The sequence below is a fragment of the Hemiscyllium ocellatum genome, chromosome 29 (assembly GCF_020745735.1).
Source record: "Hemiscyllium ocellatum isolate sHemOce1 chromosome 29, sHemOce1.pat.X.cur, whole genome shotgun sequence".
NCBI lineage: Eukaryota > Metazoa > Chordata > Chondrichthyes > Orectolobiformes > Hemiscylliidae > Hemiscyllium > Hemiscyllium ocellatum.
This window is the reverse complement of record NC_083429.1, coordinates 24,560,727-24,579,204: the sequence shown is the minus strand read 5'-3', so window position 1 is coordinate 24,579,204 and position 18,478 is coordinate 24,560,727. Positions and strand designations below refer to the sequence as shown.

Sequence of the window (18,478 nt, the reverse complement as noted above, 5' to 3'; positions counted from 1 at the left end):
ATGGAGATCGGTTACCAAAAGCAGAAAGTGTTGCACCACAAAGACTGTTGTCCCTTCTATAGACAGGCAGCAAATTCTACTGGGTAACAGGGAAATCAAATCCACTGAATTTAATTCTTTCTCCAGTTGTCTCAAACCCACCATGGGCTAACTTTAGCCTGTCGGTCATTGACGATGTTCTGAAATGCAAGGACAGAAGTGTTTGGAATATGACCAATGTGTTGCCCATTGCACGTGCAAGAGCAGGGACTGTGTTGTTGAATAATAATTTTCCTGAGCAAGGCCATGCTCAGACAAAAAGGATGACAAATATCCACATTGTTTCCCTCCCAGAGTTAACAAAACAGGAAGCCATTCTAAATCATACACCACGTACGCTGAGATCTTGTTATTTCAATCATTTCTGCCCAAGTCCGGACATCACATAGGATGTTGCCAAGTTCCAGTATGATTCACTACAATTTCATGCAGGAATGGAGTTCTTTATATATTAACAAAATTCTGCTCTAGGGACCAGTTTATTTTAAACTGAGAAAGAATTAAGAAATAATTCTGAGTGTTTACATTATCAAAGTGTTAAGCTACACCAGTTTATAAGGAAATCATATTAATGTTGACTCCTCACGCAATAATTTATCAGCTATATGGTTTATAGTTTTAAAATTATAGAGTTAACCATGAGAGCTCAATGTAGTCTCCAGAACTGTACAGTGCAGGTCTTCACAGTTGGGACTTCTCAATACTCCATCTGGAGCAGTGACCTGTTTAGATCACCATGGGTGATAGTACAAACGAATTTCAAATTCCTAAACCCTACACAGGTACAAGATGGCAATATCTGATGGCACATCCTTCTTCACAAAAGCACAGCAACATCTGAGTAAGCTGACCTCAGACCATCATCTGTAAATATTGAATGAGTAATAAACATTGCCAGGGCACTAGGGGATCTCCCCTTCTCTTCATTGCTGTGGTGCATTGAGATCCCTTACATCCACCCAAGAGATCAGCTAGAACCACGGCATGAATTTTACTTGAAATATTGCTCCCATGAGAGAGCAGCACTCCTGCAGTACTACTGCAGAGGTTGCCTAGAGTTTGAGGCTGATGTTTTGGTTTTGAGACTTGCATCCCTTCCTTTTTGACACAGAAGCAAGAGTGGGACCAAGTCAGCCAAGTTTATTGCAAAAGAAGCGTAAGGAAATACTGTGATGAAAATGTTATAATCATTATTTATCAACTTGGGTTCTAAAATTGATAGAATGATGCACAGCTTTAAGTCTGATTTATATTTCTACTATGCTTGTGTTAAGGAAGGACAATGATTTTAAGTTTCTCATCAGATTTATTCTGAGTGATAATTGGAGGTGTCTGAAGTTTGTTGATACATGCATTTCATTAGGATTACAGCTTTGGAATCGAACTTGATCTACACAGATCAGTGTATTTGGAAAAAAGGGTAGCAAACAAACATTATTGGTGCCCAGTGACAGGAGTTCAGTATCACAGTAAGACAGAACCATCCAAGAGGCCAGACAATATGTTTATGTTGGGTTGGAGCAAAAATGTGCTGTCAGCTTAGCAGTCTACAAAATGCCCAAGCTTATCAAAAGATAGCCAAGTTGTTTAGAAGAATGTCCAGAACTAGAATGGTGTGGCATGGTGGCTCACAGTGCTGCCTCACAGCACCAGGGACCTAGGTTTGATGTCAGCCTTGGGTAAATGTCTGTGTGGAGTTTGCACATTCTCCATGTGTCTGCGTGGGTTTCCTCCTACAGTCCAAGGATATGCAGGTTAGGTGAATTGACCATACTAGATTGCCCCGTAATGTGCGGTTTAGGTAGGTTTGCCAAAGGTAATTTTGGGTTACAAGGATCGGGTGGCTCTGGGTGAGATGCTCTTTGGAGGGTCAGTTCTCCTTCGAATCCTCCCACTTCCTCCAGACCAAAGGGGTAGCCATGGGCACACGTATGGGCCCCAGCTATGCCTGTCTCTTTGTTGGCTACGTAGAACAGTTGATCTTCCGTAATTACACTGGCACCACTCCCCACCTCTTCCTCCGCTACATTGATGACTGCATTGGCGCCACCTCGTGCTCCCGAGAGGAGGTTGATTAATTCATCAACTTCGTCAACACATTCCACCCTGACCTTAAATTTACTTGGACCATCTCTGACACCTCCCTCTCCTTCCTGGACCTCTCCATCTCCATTAATGATGACCGACTTGACACTGACATTTTTTACAAACCCACCGACTCCCACAGCTACCTGGATTACACCTCTTCCCAACCCACCTCTTGCAAAAATGCCATCCCGTATTCCCAATTCCTCTGCCTCCGCTGTATCTGCTCCCAGGAGGACCAGTTCCACCACAGAACACACCAGATGGCCTCCTTCTTTAGAGACCGCAATTTCCCTTCCCACGTGGTTAAAGATGGCCTCCAACGCATCTCGTCCACATCCCACACCTCTGCCCTCAGACCCCATCCCTCCAACCGTAACAAGGACAGAACGCCCCTGGTGCTCACCTTCCACCTACCAACTTCGTATAAACCAAATCATCCGCCGACATTTCCGCCACCTCCAAAATGACCCCACCACCAAGGATATATTTCCCTCCCCACCCCTTTCCACCTTCCACAATGACCGTTCCCTCCGTGACTACCTGGTGAGGTCCTCGCCCCCCCCTACAACTCACACTCCCATCCTGGCACCTTTCCCTGCCACTGCAGGAACTGCAAAGTCTCTGCCCACCCCTCCTCCCTCACCTCTATTCAAGGCCATAAAGGAGCCTTCCACATCCATCAAAGTTTTACCTGCACATCCACTAATATCATTTGTTGTATCCGTTGCTCCCAATGCGGTCTCCTCTACATTGGGGAGACTGGACACCTCCTAGCAGAGTGCTTTAGGGAACATCTCCAGGACACCCGCACCAATCAACCACACCGCCCTGTGGCCCAACATTTCAACTCCCCCTTCCACTCTGCCAAGGACATGGAGGTCCTGGGCCTCCTTCACCGCCGCTTCCTCACCACCAGACGCCTGGAGGAAGAACGCCTCATCTTCCGCCTCGGAACATTTCAACCCCAGGGCATCAATGTGGACTTCAACAGTTTCCTCATTTCCCCTTCCCCCACCTCACTCTAGTTCCAAACTTCCAGCTCAGCCCTGTCCCCATGACTTGTCCAGACTTGTCCTACCTGCCTATCTCCATTTCCACCTATCCATTCCACCCTCTCCTCCACTCACCTTTTGTACTCTATGCTACTTTCTCCCCACCCCTACCCTCCTGTAGTTTTTCTCTCCATGCTTCAGGCTCACTGCCTTTATTCCTGATGAAGGGCTTTTGCCCAAAACATTGATTTCGCTGCTCCTTGGATGAACTGCTGTGCTCTTCCAGCACCACTAATCCAGAATCTGGTTTCCAGCATCTGCAGTCATTGTTTTTACCTCAAAGGCTGAATGTCCTGTTTCCATGCTGTAGGGATTCTATGGTTCTATTCAGAAAATGGCCATAAGATCATAAAACATAAGAGCAGATGGAAGCCATTTGGTTCATTGAATCTGCTCTGCCATTCAATGAAATGATGGTTGATATGATAATCTCCAACTCCACTTGCCTGTCTTTCTTGCAACCCCTTGACTCGCTTGATGATTACATTGTTGTCTCATTGAATATACTTAATGACCCAGCCTCTACAGCCCTATGTGGTAAATGAATCTTTTGAGAGAAAATGTTTTTCATCTCTGTCCTAATCAGATGATCCCCCATTCTAAGATTATGCCACTTGGTCTTGGAATCTCCAGCAAGGGGAAATAAACTCTCAGGATCTACCCTTTCCAAACCCCTAGGAATCTTATATGTTTCAATAACGTTTCCTCACATTCTTTAAAACTCCAGTTAACAAAGCCTCATATTATTCAACTGAACAAGAAATTTGAAAGTGGAGAGACGGTGCCACTGAGATTTGGGCATCTACAAGGGTGTTGTTGAGATAAAATGGTTGCATCTTTATTTCCGATACAGGCGCACAATCCTTTATCTGAAATGCTAGGGACCAGCTGGTTTTCCGAATTCAGAATATTTCGAATTTCAGAATAAGTGACAGCTTGATGGTGAAATTTTTAACAGTCTTACCAGAGGAAGACACTTACGAACTAAAATGGGGCCTTGAAACAGAATTGAGGCCTGTGGGGCCACACACACACACACACACACACACACACACACACAGCACCTGAGTGACACGCATAAAGTTGGTGTTAACTTTTTGCATGCCAAACAACCTTGTTAATGAGAAAAAAACTTCACAAAAAAACCCTCGGACTTTGCAGCTTTTCGGATAAAGGATTGTCTACCTGTACTTATTTTAAGACCATTTCATATAGTTATTTTATAGTGTAAATTAGTTTCTGTCTTTTTTCTTTCCTTTAGTGTGTAATAACATTTGATGTTCTTTCATTGCATGTGCAGTTGTGAATTGAGGAGAGAATGCAAGGAGGCTTTAAACTGCCAAGACAAGTTCAGTGTGTGTGCAAACACGTGGCTCATGCAATATAATGTCTAAATCTGAAGTTATACACTTCATCTCTCTTATCACCTTTGGTTTGTTAAGGGGCATAATCATGGCTGTAAGACATTTTGTGTTGTTCTAGATGGTGTCTTTGAAAGGCAGTGGATGATGAGGGAGTTGGAGAGGTAGTCAGGAGACAGGGGAATATTGAGGTGTAAGAGGCAGCAGGAAGAGGACCAGCAGCAGCCCCATCACACTCCACAAACGTGCAAGTAATTTTCATGCATTTACATTTTCGGTAACAGCTTCCTGAAATCCTCCAGAAGGATCACTGCTGGTTAGGCTGCAAACGGCCTGAATTTTCCTAAACGGAGCCGGTCTAATGTTCATGTCAAGAGAGTCTGGTTTTGCAGAGCAAGCTTCAAACAGGTACGTGGTATCTTTATTTGCATTTACAAAGATTCTAATGCCTGTTTCGCGGATACCTTTACCAATATGTTGGGCTTTGAACCGTCTACCCAAAACGAAAATCTTAGCACCACATAACATGTGAGTCACTGGCCTGGCACCACTAATTTTCCAGACTAAGTCTTTCTCAGCCTGTGAGATTGGTTTAAACATAAACTCTCCCGTTCCATCAATGGACTTCTTGCAGATGAAAAGTCTGGTTAAAAGAGATCTCATTCTCTTTCCTAATGGAGTGCTTTGTCGGAATTTCCTGTCATTCTTAGTCCAGCCTCAGACATCCTGAACAACGATAGTGGTTCCTCCACTTCCCTGTTTATCAAGGACACTGAAAGCTGTTTTCACATTCCAACACTTCACTGGAGGGAGGGGGATGTCGGTCAATGTGAAAATCAGACAGGAAATCAGACAGTGTAAGCATGGAGCTAGTGGGCAGGCAACACAGCTAGTCCACTTCAAACAACAATGATTGGGGTCTGTCAGGATTTCTGCTTTTTTATTTTGCCTGACTCTGAAAGAGTGTTTGTGTTCAGGTATTTTCATTGGTGCCTTTACATAGGCGACTACACGGACCATTTAGTCTGTATATCATTGTTGATAAACTCTGCTCCTATACGGTGGGTGAATCTCTCATTGAAAGCTCCAGGCAAAAATATATTTAAAGATTGTTTTTGACAGGTTAATAGGGCAAAAGGCATTGTTGCATAAACTGTGGATTTCTAACCCAACTCTAGTACTGAAACATTCTTGTGTGTCCCGTGGTCCTGGTGCCAGTACCAAGTGAATTATTGTTCTTTATCTTGGGCAAAGCAGTATTTATTGTCTGTTTTTAGTTGTTCTATGGGAACCACTGCATAGACCAGGCAGACATGTCAGTTCCCCTTCCTTAAAGGGTATGCATGGAGCAGTTGGATTTTCACAACAACCCAACGTTCCTTTCCTGGTGCTAGTCCAGAATTGACCAAATCACAGAATGCAGGTTTGCAACTTGTTATGGTGAGAGATTTGAACACCATCATTGCCAAAAGGCCATCCAGCCCCTCTCCTGTTTGTTCAGTTCTACTTGGACAAACACCTGCCATAGTGAAAGCAAAGACAGACTCCCGTCCATTACAGCTTCCCACCACAGATTATACTGGCATGGATAGCAGGAAAACGATCAGGAATAGGAATCTTGACCTGCAATTCCCTCCCAGTCCATGGTACTGAAATCAACAGGAGTTTGTCCAGCCATCCTGACTGTGATCAGAGAACTCAGCTCAGACTAAGTGATGTTATTGAGATTAAACTTGTGCTTTTCATAGGCAAGTCCCTCACATACAGTGGCTCAGTTTGTTCGGCTCTGCATGCCCATTTGTTTATTGTTATATAGTTCCCGTCCCATAAATACAGCATATTATCACTTTTTTGTCCTAGCTTTTAAGATGGTCAAAGTAGCCAAAGTGACTGAGGTACAATAGAAGGCTCTTGAGCTTGTCCCCCATTTAATTAGGTCATGACTACTCTGTGTCCCAGCTCCTTTTACCCACCATGAATCATAACCAGGACCTCACAATCAGTAAGGAAATGTTACCTAGAACGCAACGGTTTTACACTGAACCTGTAGAGAGGCAGAGATAATGAAGCATCATTTATCTTACTTTAGGTTGTAAGTGAGTTATTTAAAAATCAATTTCTTATATACCTCACTTCACTGGTATTTCTTAATTATTGTTCGAGAGTGAGAATGAAGAGGAATCAAGGAGCAAGTTGAGAGCTAGTGTAAGCTGGCTATGTAAAGGGAGGAAGATCTCCAAAAATCATCACACTCACATCGTGTGTAAATAATTTAACATAGGTTTTAGCACAGATTGCCTGTGTTTTCAACCTCAAATCCTGGACTCCTCTCCCTAATCTTCTGCATCTCTTTTTTATATACACTTTGTGAAACCTGCCTCTTATTGGTCATTTGACCCAAGACATAATTCAGTGTCAAATTTTGTTTGATGATCCTCCTATATGTACCTTGACATGTTTTGCAATGCCATATAAATACAAATAATTGTTGAGAGTAGCAGAGGCCCCAGTGAATGAAAATGGCAGAATAAAAATAACCTGGTTGTGATTCCTATAGCAAAGTGACAACATTACTGCCTGGTGCTGTGTCCAAATTTGCACTTGCTGCTTTGCAAGCCTGGACTGTGATTGCCCACTGGTCAAGTCTCATCAGATGTCAATGCACATTTTTGTTGCGGCAGGTGTCTCTGGCCTAAGGTTGAGAATCAAAATCCCAACTCATTTTTGTCTATGTAATCGAGGGCTGATATTTTGTTATTGCTGAATGGTGCTGAAAAATGTGTTGCTAGAAAAGCGCAGCAGGTCAGACAGCATCAAAGGAGCAGGAGAATCGACGTTTTGGGTATAAGCACTCAGTTCCTTGGAAATCCATTGTGAAATCAGAATTTCTCGAAGGACCAATGGAACCCCAATACTTACTTGCGTAGTGATCAGGTGAGCATACTTAGTGTGTACCAATTATAAAATGCACTGCAGCGACTCACTAAGACTCCTTCACAGTACTTTCCAAACATGAGATTTCTAGCAACTAGTAAGACACAGGAAGCAGATGCATGGGAACACCAACACACACAAATTCCTCTCCTAGCCACACATCTTCCTAGTCTTAGGAACTATATCAGCATTCCTCCACTGTCACTGGGAATAAAATCCTGGAATTACCTTCATGAGAACCTGCAACACATGGATGGCTGGGGTTTAAGATGGCAGCTCACCACTACCTTCTCAAGGACAACTAGGGATGGACAATAAACATTGGTCTTCTCGTGAAAGAATGTTAAAACCTTATTGTACTTCTTCTCTCCTGCGGTCAGCAATTGCCATGCTAAGCTGCATTGCTAATCCCATTGAGGACCAGGAACCAAACCTGACACTGTAACACTTGCTCACACACCAACGGTGCTACTATTTGACTTTATTTAATGTGTGGTAAATTTCAAATAAAAAATGGTCTTCTTGAAAATGCAAGTGTACAATTCCCCAATCTGTGCTTCCTTAATGGTTGGCACTATGAGGTGGGTGAAATTATCTACTGACCTCTTCTTGCCAATCATCACTTGGGATAACTTAGCATTGCATTAAGCTCCTGTGGCAGAATGAAGGGGATTTCAATTGTGTAGATAATGGTGCAAACATAATGGGTGAAATAGCCTTCTTCTTCAGCATGACTGTTCTGTGTCAAGGTAGTCATGTCTGCATTACCTCATTGGTGTTCATAAGCAGATAGACTTCCATTTGAAACTAAAATGATATTTGTAAGCCAAACAAAACTGCCCCTATTTGAGCTCAGGAGCTTACAAGCATAAATGTTGTCCTCATAACTCCTGTACAGCATACAACGCAAGAAAAATAGGTCAACTCATCCCACAGGAGAGCTCAAATAGCAGTAGTGTCAAATACCTGAGACCGTTAAAGATGGCTTTCTTTTAACATCAAAGATGTAAATTTAGTTCCTGCTTCCCATGAGATCAAAGTGTCAGTCAGATGTTGGGAAGCAATACTAAGGCCCGATTCCTGTTCTCATGCTCCTTGACTGAGGGCTATGCCTGGAAAAATGATACATCTAACTTTTGACCCACAGCTGATAGATGAATTTCCCGAAATTGTACCAGAACAAATTGACAGCTGTAAATACAAGCATCATGTTCAACAGAGGTGCAGAAAAGTACAGAATTAAAGCACTTTTGGAAGAAACATGAAAAGAATTTTTTGATTTATTGACAGCATTCTATTTTGCACTTCACTCCCTAAATTAGCCATACTATTTTCTGCATGTTCTATAGAGTCAGAAGGTCAGGAAGTGAGTGAGGAGTGGCATGGTGGCTCAACGGTTAGCACTAGGGACCTGGGTTTGATTCTAGCTTCGGGCAACTGTCTGTGTGGAGTTTGCACGTTTTCCCTGAGTCTGCATGGGTTTCCTCTTGGTGCTCTGGTTTCCTACCACAGTGTAAAGATGTGCAGGTTAGGTGGATTGGCCATGGGAAATGCAGGGTCACTGGGATTGGGTATGGAATCAATGAGCCGAGTGGCCTGCTTCCACATTGTCAGGATTCCATGATTCTTAAGTCCTCTTCCAGGAAAACTTTTCAGTGTCACACTGAGGGACTGCCTAAACTGTCAAAGTTGCCTTCAATCTATAATCTATAGCAGCATTTACCTCTTAGGTGGGCAAAAAACATCCAGTGGTGGCACCATGTTGTAGAAGATATGGGAAGTTCTCCCTCAAGTCCAAGCCAATACATACTTCACAGTCAAGGCCATTCTCTGGCCATTATCGTTTTGCTAATGCAGGAGTTTGCTTTGCACACACTGGCTACTATATTTTCCACATTACAACAGTGTCTTTGGTACATTAAAAAAACTTCTTTAGCTGTAAGGTGCATTCTGAAAGGTGCTATATGAATGCAAATCTCTTTTTTCACAACCTACAGCACTCTGCCAAATGTCAATTCCTGACATTGACTATCTTGGGGGCTAGTTGAATGGTTTGGGGAGTCACTGCTGCAGTTATTCAATAGCAATTATGGTAAGCACCTTTCCATCTAGACTGACCTCAGCTCAAACAGCACAACCTTGAGAATGAAAAGGAGGTCTTTCTTGCCATCACAAGGCAAGAATTCTTGACAAAGGGCTTATGCTTGAAACGTCGATTCTCCAGCTCCTCGGATGCTGCCTGACCAGCTGTGCTTTCCAGCACCACACTCTTCAACTTCCTTGCCATCACATCCCAGTCCCACACACCTGGCAGCATATCAATCAGCTAAACACTGTCAGTGGTTGCTTTTTAGTCTGAACTGGCTCTTCCCATAGCTTGTATAGATTGGTTCTTCCGCATAGCTTGTACAGTAATGACTGTTTACCACTGCCACAGACAGATTGTTTCCCAGGTGTGTGCATGAGCACTGCATTCCAAAACAGAACAGAAATCACAAGACAACATTAAAGTAGCAAGTACTCTCAAACGGACAAAGGTGCAATCACAGTTAGTAATTCTGGAACTTGTGGTTAACATTGGATCACAGACAGGAAAAGCAGTTGAAAGATAGATTTTAAGAGACTCACATAGCATACCTGGAAAACATCAAACAGTCAGACTCCATATTGTTCGATCATTATAGAAGCCTTCTTAATGACTGCCTAAAATAAGGCTTAACCTCCTTGGATATATTAAAGGGATTAACCTAAGGATATTGTCATCTGCTAATTGCAATTGGCATCATGCTGCATTCAGGTTACTTAGACCTAACCAATGGTCTACAAAGGACAAAGATTTTCTCAGTGTGGACAATTGTCTATAGATAAAACCTCCAGGCTAAGGCTCTGCAGTTTCACCTGAAGCCATGAAGCAAGTCACCAGGACACATACAACCGAACGTTTCCCTGCATCCCTCCCCTCTGAACAGCTGCATCACACCATCCCTTCATTATCATCTACCAGAATATTTTAGCATCAAGGTCTATCTTTATACGTCAGAACATTTAACAAACAGATAATTAGCCAGCTCTTTGCTGCTTGTTATGTCAATTATATATTAATTCTTGCTGACAGCCATTCCATAGCTCCATGAGAAAAACATTCATTCCTAATCTCCCATCTAAGATTTCTACCTCTACATTTAATGCTCACTGCTCTGCAATTACATTGTAAGTTAAATAGTTTGCTTGATCTACATTATCAGGACCAGGATAATAATCATTCAGTAACCTTGCTGTTAACATGCTGGACAATGTAGACCCAGCAATCAGGTTAAAGACCCCAGAGTCCTCAGTCCGAGTTGCAATAGAAGCCAAGTTTGGCTCCAGTGCCAAGGATATGGTGTAAAGTTAATCAAGTTCCCTAAATTTGAGTACCATTTACCACGCCACATCGTTAGCAAGAATGAGTATCCAGTATGAACAGTTATTCCAAAACCAGCCTATTATCATGTTTTTCTCCTGGGACACTGTTAGCAGTTGGGTAACTAATGATGCTACAACAAAACAATTTCTAATATGAATCAAGGCTATTTCCTTTTGAAGAAACACTCTTTCCATAGTAATTCAGGTTTCTCTGCACAGACTGGATGATTAATAACCTCCTGAAAGCAGTCTCTTCCCTCTCCTTACCCTAAATTTGGTGTCCATCACATCCCTTCTTTTGTTAAACTGCTCAGAAAGTTCTCTTGCGGTCAAGGAGAGACCCAGGACTTACTATCAATGCGCTCTACTGAAATCAAAAGGTACTAGAGATCCCAGCAGCTTAAGCAACATCCATGAGAGTGAGTAAGCTAACACTTCATGTCTAGATGACTCTTCATCATTTGAAACTCTCCCGCATGCAACTAAGATGGTAGTGTATATGGAATTGTGCTTTCCATTGGCCATGTTTCCGACCAACTTCGCACGAATAAGTTTGGCTCTACAGTGAATCATTCTCGGGCCTTGAATGAAGACTTAACATTTGTATTGTCACCATGAAGAAGTACGCATGTTAGATTTTGCAAGCAATTTCATTGAATGAAATGGAATGAGGGTCCTCTAACTTGAACCTATCATCTTTGATTTTGCACCACGAATCCTTGCAGCATGTTCCATGAAAGTTCCATTATCTGAGTGAACCCAACTAAAAGTGAGCTCAATGGATGAACATGAAAATAAGTCCCAGACTATATCTTACACAAAACCTGAGCATAGCCCATGGTTGGACCAATCAACCAAGTTAAGAGCAGGAGTAGATCAGGCCTGTGCTGCCACTCAATAACACCATGGTTGATCACATTGTGACTTCGGCCTCTTATTCCTGCAGACCTCCTGTAACACATGGCTCCATTGTTAATCAAGAATATATCCAATATTATGTTAAAAATATTCTATGACTGTGTGTTCACTGCTGTCTGGGGAACAGAGTTCAACTGATCCATGACCTCCTGAGAGAAAAAGATTTGCTTTATCTCCAGTTTCAACAGGAAACCCCTGATATTTAAACAGTGTCCCCAAATTCTAAAAGATTCAATCGTTGGCATTCTTAGCTATAACTACCGATCACGATTGAAAACTTTGCAAACAAAAGTTCTTCTGCGTTTTGGGATAAAAGTCGGATATGCAATGAACTAGACATGGACACCAAGATTTCATTCATGCACTGTTAGATTATTAAACTAATGCCAGATTTCTGTTTGATGGCTGTAAAACAAATAGCACATTTCAAAGATGAATAGGGAGTTCTTCCAGTATCTTGAGCAGATCTAAAAAAAAATCTGGTTGTACTCATATCATGTTTCTGGTACAACTTGGTTATTTCATTTGCTTACATTGGGCTTCAGAAACTAAATTCATTGCATGTATCACTGAGATAATCTGAGACTTCGATGGGGAGCTATACAACTCATGGCATGATACAGTAAAGCAAGGGGCCATTCTGGTCTTTCCAGCAACATGGATGTCTGTCTCTCTTTTCAATTATCAAGTTCCCTTCTGAAAGCTACAATTGAATTTACTTCCATTTGACAACATGTCAACAAAATACTTAAAGTCACGCACTTTCGAAGCGCAGTAACAATTGTTAACAAGGATATGCACTTCAATACCAATCAGGTAAGTGTCTATTTGGAGTCAAGTACAACATAGAAGGACGCCATTCAGCCCATCAATGTGCCATAACTCTGCTTTCTTCAGACTTCTACATTCTTCTAATTCTGGCCTCTTGCACACCTCAATTTTCATTGTTCCAATTGCCAGCTATATTTTCAACAGCCTCAGTCATATGGGCTGGGATTTCCTTTTGTTTCTCTTCCTGTAATACAATCCTTATAAACTACTGGTTCATTCCTAATACTAATGTTGCTCTTTTCAGCTCGGTGTCAATGTTTGTCTTATGGAGTGCATTTCAATGAGTGCTACATAAAGTCATCATTACTCATGAAAAGAGCAATGGGCCCCACCTCTCTGATCATTTCTCCAACAGGACTAAAATAAAAGCAAATTACTGCGGATGCTGGAATCTGAAACCAAAAGAGAAAATGCTGAAAGATCTCAGCAGATCTGGCAGCATCTGTAAGGAGAGAAAAGAGCTGATGTTTCGAGTCTAACTGGCCTTTCGTCAAAGCTTTCAGTTAGACTCGAAACATCAGTTCTTTTCTCTCCTTACAGATGCTGCTAGACCTGCTGAGATTTTCCAGCATTTTCTCTTTTGGCTCCAACAGGACTGATTAGGTGGGGGGAGCCTGGCCAGTCTCTTCTCTTTCCAAATTGTGCTGAGACAACTTCTTGTGACCTCCTGCCAAAGCAAGTGAGAGAGCAGCACACACTGAGGACTGAGAGGTCAAATGCTTCCTGTGCATTTAAATACTGCGCCACTGGAACAGGCCAGCCACAGAACACTGTAATAATGGGACTCCTTCCCGTTACACAGATCAGAGGAAATCATGAACTCATAAGGCTGCCAACAAATAGTATGGAGGGGATGATTAAAGAAAGCATAGCAATTAAATTCTGACTAAACGTGTAACTTGTTTCCAAAAGTGCAAAGGAAATCAAACAGAATAGCATGTTCTTTTTAAAATGTAAATTGACTTAATTATAGGTTTGTTTGGGCTCCTGTTCGCGTCTGTATTTGTGTGTGTGGAATTTGTTGTGTCGGGATGATTATTTTGAAACAGAAGCCAATTCAACCGGACCTGTTACACCGGCCATGCCCTTTTATAAAGTTCTTTGGCTAGACGCTATTGTAGTTACAAATCAAAGCCTCACAATGCATACCTCTTAAACTATCCCACCCTCATCACAATGATTTGCAGCTTTGAACCAAAAACACACACAAAGGACTCTTTCTCAGCAGCTTCAAAGCCATATTTACGAAATTGGAGATTTGTTGACATGAACTAGATTTCTGTATGTGTGGTGTGTGTGTGTCTCTCTGTACAACTTTTATCTCAGCCAGTGAACTATCCCTTTAAAAAAGCAGACTGCAGAATGGGTGGGGTGGCGGGGAGGTGGGGGGGGAGGGGGGAGAGAGAAGGATGGAGAGGGAAGAGAGGAGGAGGGAGAGGGAAGAGAGAGAGCCACCGACCTACAGCAGACTGATAACGTTAAAAGGGAAGATTCATCTCTGCACAAATGAAGCTGCATTGTTGCTTAAATTCGTATCCTGACAGCAAATATGCTGAAGATGTTGGATTTTTTTTAAAAAATGAATGGGAATATTTTTAGATAATGAAAATTATCAATGAAATCGAAACTTATGTACTATAAACGGAAATTGGATTTCTAAAGTGTAACAATGAATTTACTTGGATCCCAGCTCGAATGAGATGCATTTTGTAAATTATTAACATTATTACATTAAAAGAGTTTGGTTTGACACAAATCGCAGGGGAAGGCCGTATTAACACTTGCATAAGTAGATTAAAAATATGTTATCTTATGTAATCTGAATACATAGAGTCGTGGAGATCGTCAGCACAAAGTTCCTTCGGCCCATCGTATCCATGCTGGTCAAAAGCAACCACCTGAATATTCTAAATTTAAAAAACCGAAAGAACTGCGGATGCTGTAACTCAGCAACAAAAACAGAAATTGCTGGAAAAACTCAGCAGGTCTGGCAGCATCTGTGGAGAGAAATCAGAGTTAACGTTTCAGATCGATTGACTCTTCCTCGGGATTCCTAACTCCTGAAGATTTCTTTCCTAACTATTCTAATCACATTTTCCAGCACTTGACCCATAGCCCTGTGTGCATCGTAATCGCACAGCTAAATACTTCTTAAATACTTCAACAAAAAAAAGTTGTTTTTTTTTGTTAAAACGTTTATTCTGCAGTTGCCAGCAGTTTATCGGAAACGCAGATATGTCACTTCAGAGGGCAAAAGTTAGAACAAAGTTTCCAAACGTGACTCTCACCTTCCAAGGAAATTAAAAGTCTCCAGAACAACAGGACCTTAAGGTGTCGCGTTGCCCCGAGTTCCATCCGAGAAACACAGGTTCCGCCGTTCGTCCGAGCTTCAGCAGAAGTCTAGCTACAAAGCCAGAGAAGTACAAACTCACAGGAAACTTCCACCGACTCCCGCTGGCCAAGTGCCACAATCCTGTCAGGAAACCTCAGCACTGCCCCCCTAGCCCGTGTCCTCTCCTCAGCCTCGCCTCGGTTTAAATCCCGTTTCCTGCTCTGGCTCTGGTTTATGTGAAGTGCTGAAGAACCTGAGCTCTGTCTGATTGTGTTCGCCTCCCCCACATCATCCCACGCCCCCCCCCCCCCCCCCCCGCTTTGGTGCCGAGCTCTGCATCCACAAACCCTCACCTTCACTGACTCTCTTAAATACTTAACCATCGTTTCCACAAGCCCCTCTCATTTCACTCACCTGCTTTCGTAACAAGTCTTTGGTAGCATCAGCTTTATATTTTTATATTAGATTACCTGCAGTATAGAAACAGGCCCTTCGGCCCTACAAGTCCACGCCTCCCCTCCAAAGGGTAGCCCACCCAGACCCATTAGGTAAAAACAATGACTACAGATGCTGGAAACCAGATTCTAGATTAGAGTGGTGCTGGCAACGTACAGCAGTTCAGGCAGCATCCGAGCAGCAAGAAAATCGACGTTTTGGGCAAAAGCCCCCACCCCAGACCCATTCCTCTATTCCATATTTAACCCTGACTAATGCACCACTAATATTTAACACTCCAGGCAATTTAGCATGGTCAATTCACCTGACCATCTTTGGACTGTGGGAGGAAACCAGAGCAAACCCACACAGACGCAGGGGAGAACGTGCAAACTCCACACAGATATGGCATGAGTCAAACCCAGGCCCCTGGCACTATGAGGCAGCAGTGCTATCCACTGTTCCACCCCATCTCATGGATGATGTCTCAACAACGGAGCAGTGCTAAGCAAATAGCCCAGTCTAACATATTGTTCACGAAGCACACTGGGCCAGTAGAGAATATGATAAGGTGCTCAGTAATTGCAGGTTCTTTGTATTGTTACATGTAGAGAAAACAACTCCTCGAGAGAATCAATCCTAATAGTGCTGTTCAGGAATACCATCAGCATCTACTACTTGCCATTTCTAACCTGAACAGGTAGTTTTCCCATTGATAGTGAACTAAAGGCACTTTCAGATTTGTCAAATGTCATCAAAGATAATTAGTTCAGTTACAGTCACTGCACTGGGGAATACTAGGCTGTATCAATGCATTGTAAAAGCATGAAAACGTGACTCTGGCAAATTGTGAAGTCCCCTGGGACATTTTCTCTACATCAAGGTTGCCATACAAGGGCAAGTTGTTGTTGTACTGCATGCCATGTGAACCTCCCATCCCCTGTGTTCATACTCCTTTACACCCTGAGCTTCACATTTGGACTACAAGCCCAGCCAATCAATGGAGAGTGCCGTGGAATGGCAAATACAAGTGGTGAGAGCAGTAGAGAGAGGTCAGTCCCCTCCCTCACATCAATGTCAGGAGTCATCTGTCATTTTTATGGTCCATCCAAACTGCACTGCTATTGTGCTATCACTCAGTATTTGTAAAACGTTTGCCTTACCAATGATAACTGATTTAAACACTGAATCTTGCAATATAGAGACATGCTGCTGAAGTTTCACTTCTTACATGATCACAACAATTTATAAGAGAAAATAATGCTGATTTATTGGTAAATTAACTCCAATGGACCAACTGATTGGACATACTGGACAATCCTGAGTGCACTCACTGCTGCACTGACAATTATTTAAACTTCCAATCTGGTTCTTTTCACTTAATATAAGCAACATACATTCATTTCAGAAACCTATTCTCTGCAAACAAAAGGAATATGTTCAAGTCTTGTGCTATTTCTGAATTAGTCAGGAGCTGTGGAAGCCTGTGGTCCCCTATTGCTTTTGTCATGCCATAGGCTCAGCCATTCAGCACCAGTCAGTAATCAATGGGGAAGCCATGACACAATGGTGATGTCATTGGGCTGGTATCCAGCTCCCCAGTCATTGCTCTGGTGAGATAGGTTCAAATCACACCATAACAGATGGCTAAATTAGAATTAAATAAAAACCTGTAATTATGGAAAGCTGGACCAATGGCAACCTTGTAAAAATCCATCAGGCTTACTTTATGGAAGGAAATCTGCCATCCTTACCTAGTCTGGCCGACAGCAGTGTGGTTGACTCTTAAATGCCCTCTAAATTGGTTCTCACCAGTCATTCAGGTAAAGAGGCAATTAGGGTACATAATGCTGGTCAAGCCAACAATCTCATGTACGAATAAAATAAATATATGCATTTTCTCTTGCAGTGTAAGCTGTTATGATTGTTTAAAATTTGACAGCAAGACCTGGTGAATATTCAAGTTTGGGCTGACAAAGAGAAGGAGATATTCATGCTTTATAAGATCATTTCCAAAAAAAGATAATCAAATCATCACCCCTCGACATTCAATTACATTACCATCACTGAATCCATTTATCTTCAGCATCCTGAGGAATACCACTGCTAAGAAACTGAACTGGATTAGCCGTACTGTGGTAGAAGGATAGGAATCCTGCAGCAAGTAACCCACTTCCTGACTCCCTAAAGGCTCTCCACCATCTGCGAGGCACAAGACAGGAGTGTGATGGAATACATTTGTCTGGATGAGTGCCGTTCCAACAATCTCAAGAAGTTGGGGTAGCACAATGGCACTATTCCCTCTCAGCCACAGGGATCTGGATTCGATTCCAGACTCAGGCAACTGCTTGTGTGCAGTTTGCATATTCTACCCTGTGTCTGTGTGGATTTTCTCCCACAGTCCAAACATCCTAAGACACCATGGACAATTTAGCATGGGGAATCCACCTAACCTGCACACTATTGGATTGTGGGAGGAAATCGGAGCACCCGGAGGAAACCCACGCAGACACAGGGAGAATGTTCAAACTCCACACAGACAGTTGCCTGAGGTTGAAATCAAACCCATGTCCCTGGCGCTGTGAGTCAGCAGTGTTAACCACTGATCCACCGTGTTGTACCCAAGAGTACCTGAGTCAACTTTGCCAAAGCAACAAAGTAGACATTTCCAGTCTCAGAACTATTTTGTGTTCTCTGAGCAGTTTGTCCCCTCCATCCATTAGCCTGGATTGACCTTTTTGAATTATTACTATAATGTCAGTCTCAATTAATAAAGTTCATCACTCTTATCCTTTCAACATCTAAGCTGTCTGCAGCTATGTCTGGCAAAGTATTTTGCTTATTGTATTGGCATCATTGTATCTATCTATTTAACAATGGTGATACATTCATAGCACTGGGCACAAGGACAAGGGTGAGACCCCCGAGGTTCCCAGCCTCATTCCTGATGAAGGACTTTTGCCCGAAATGTCGATTTTCCTGCTCCTCAGATGCTGCCTGACCTGCTGTGTTTTCCAGCGCCACATTCCTGACTCTAATTTCAGCATCTGCAGTACTCACTTTCACCCACAATGACAAGAGAA

The 18,478-nt window shown here is 42.6% G+C and overlaps 1 protein-coding gene across 2 annotated transcripts in view; it reads right to left on the bottom strand.

Moving 5' to 3' along the window:
* robo4 (roundabout, axon guidance receptor, homolog 4 (Drosophila)) overlaps nucleotides 1-15,040 on the bottom strand; it is a 125,942-nt gene extending 110,902 nt beyond the window's left edge. For both annotated transcript variants that reach the window (XM_060846937.1, XM_060846938.1), the window contains exon 1: nucleotides 14,917-15,040. In XM_060846937.1, the coding sequence (XP_060702920.1) occupies nucleotides 14,917-14,983 (67 nt within the window). In that variant the 5' untranslated portion in view covers nucleotides 14,984-15,040. The remainder of the gene's footprint in view (nucleotides 1-14,916) is intronic.
* Nucleotides 15,041-18,478: the final 3,438 nt, after the last annotated feature.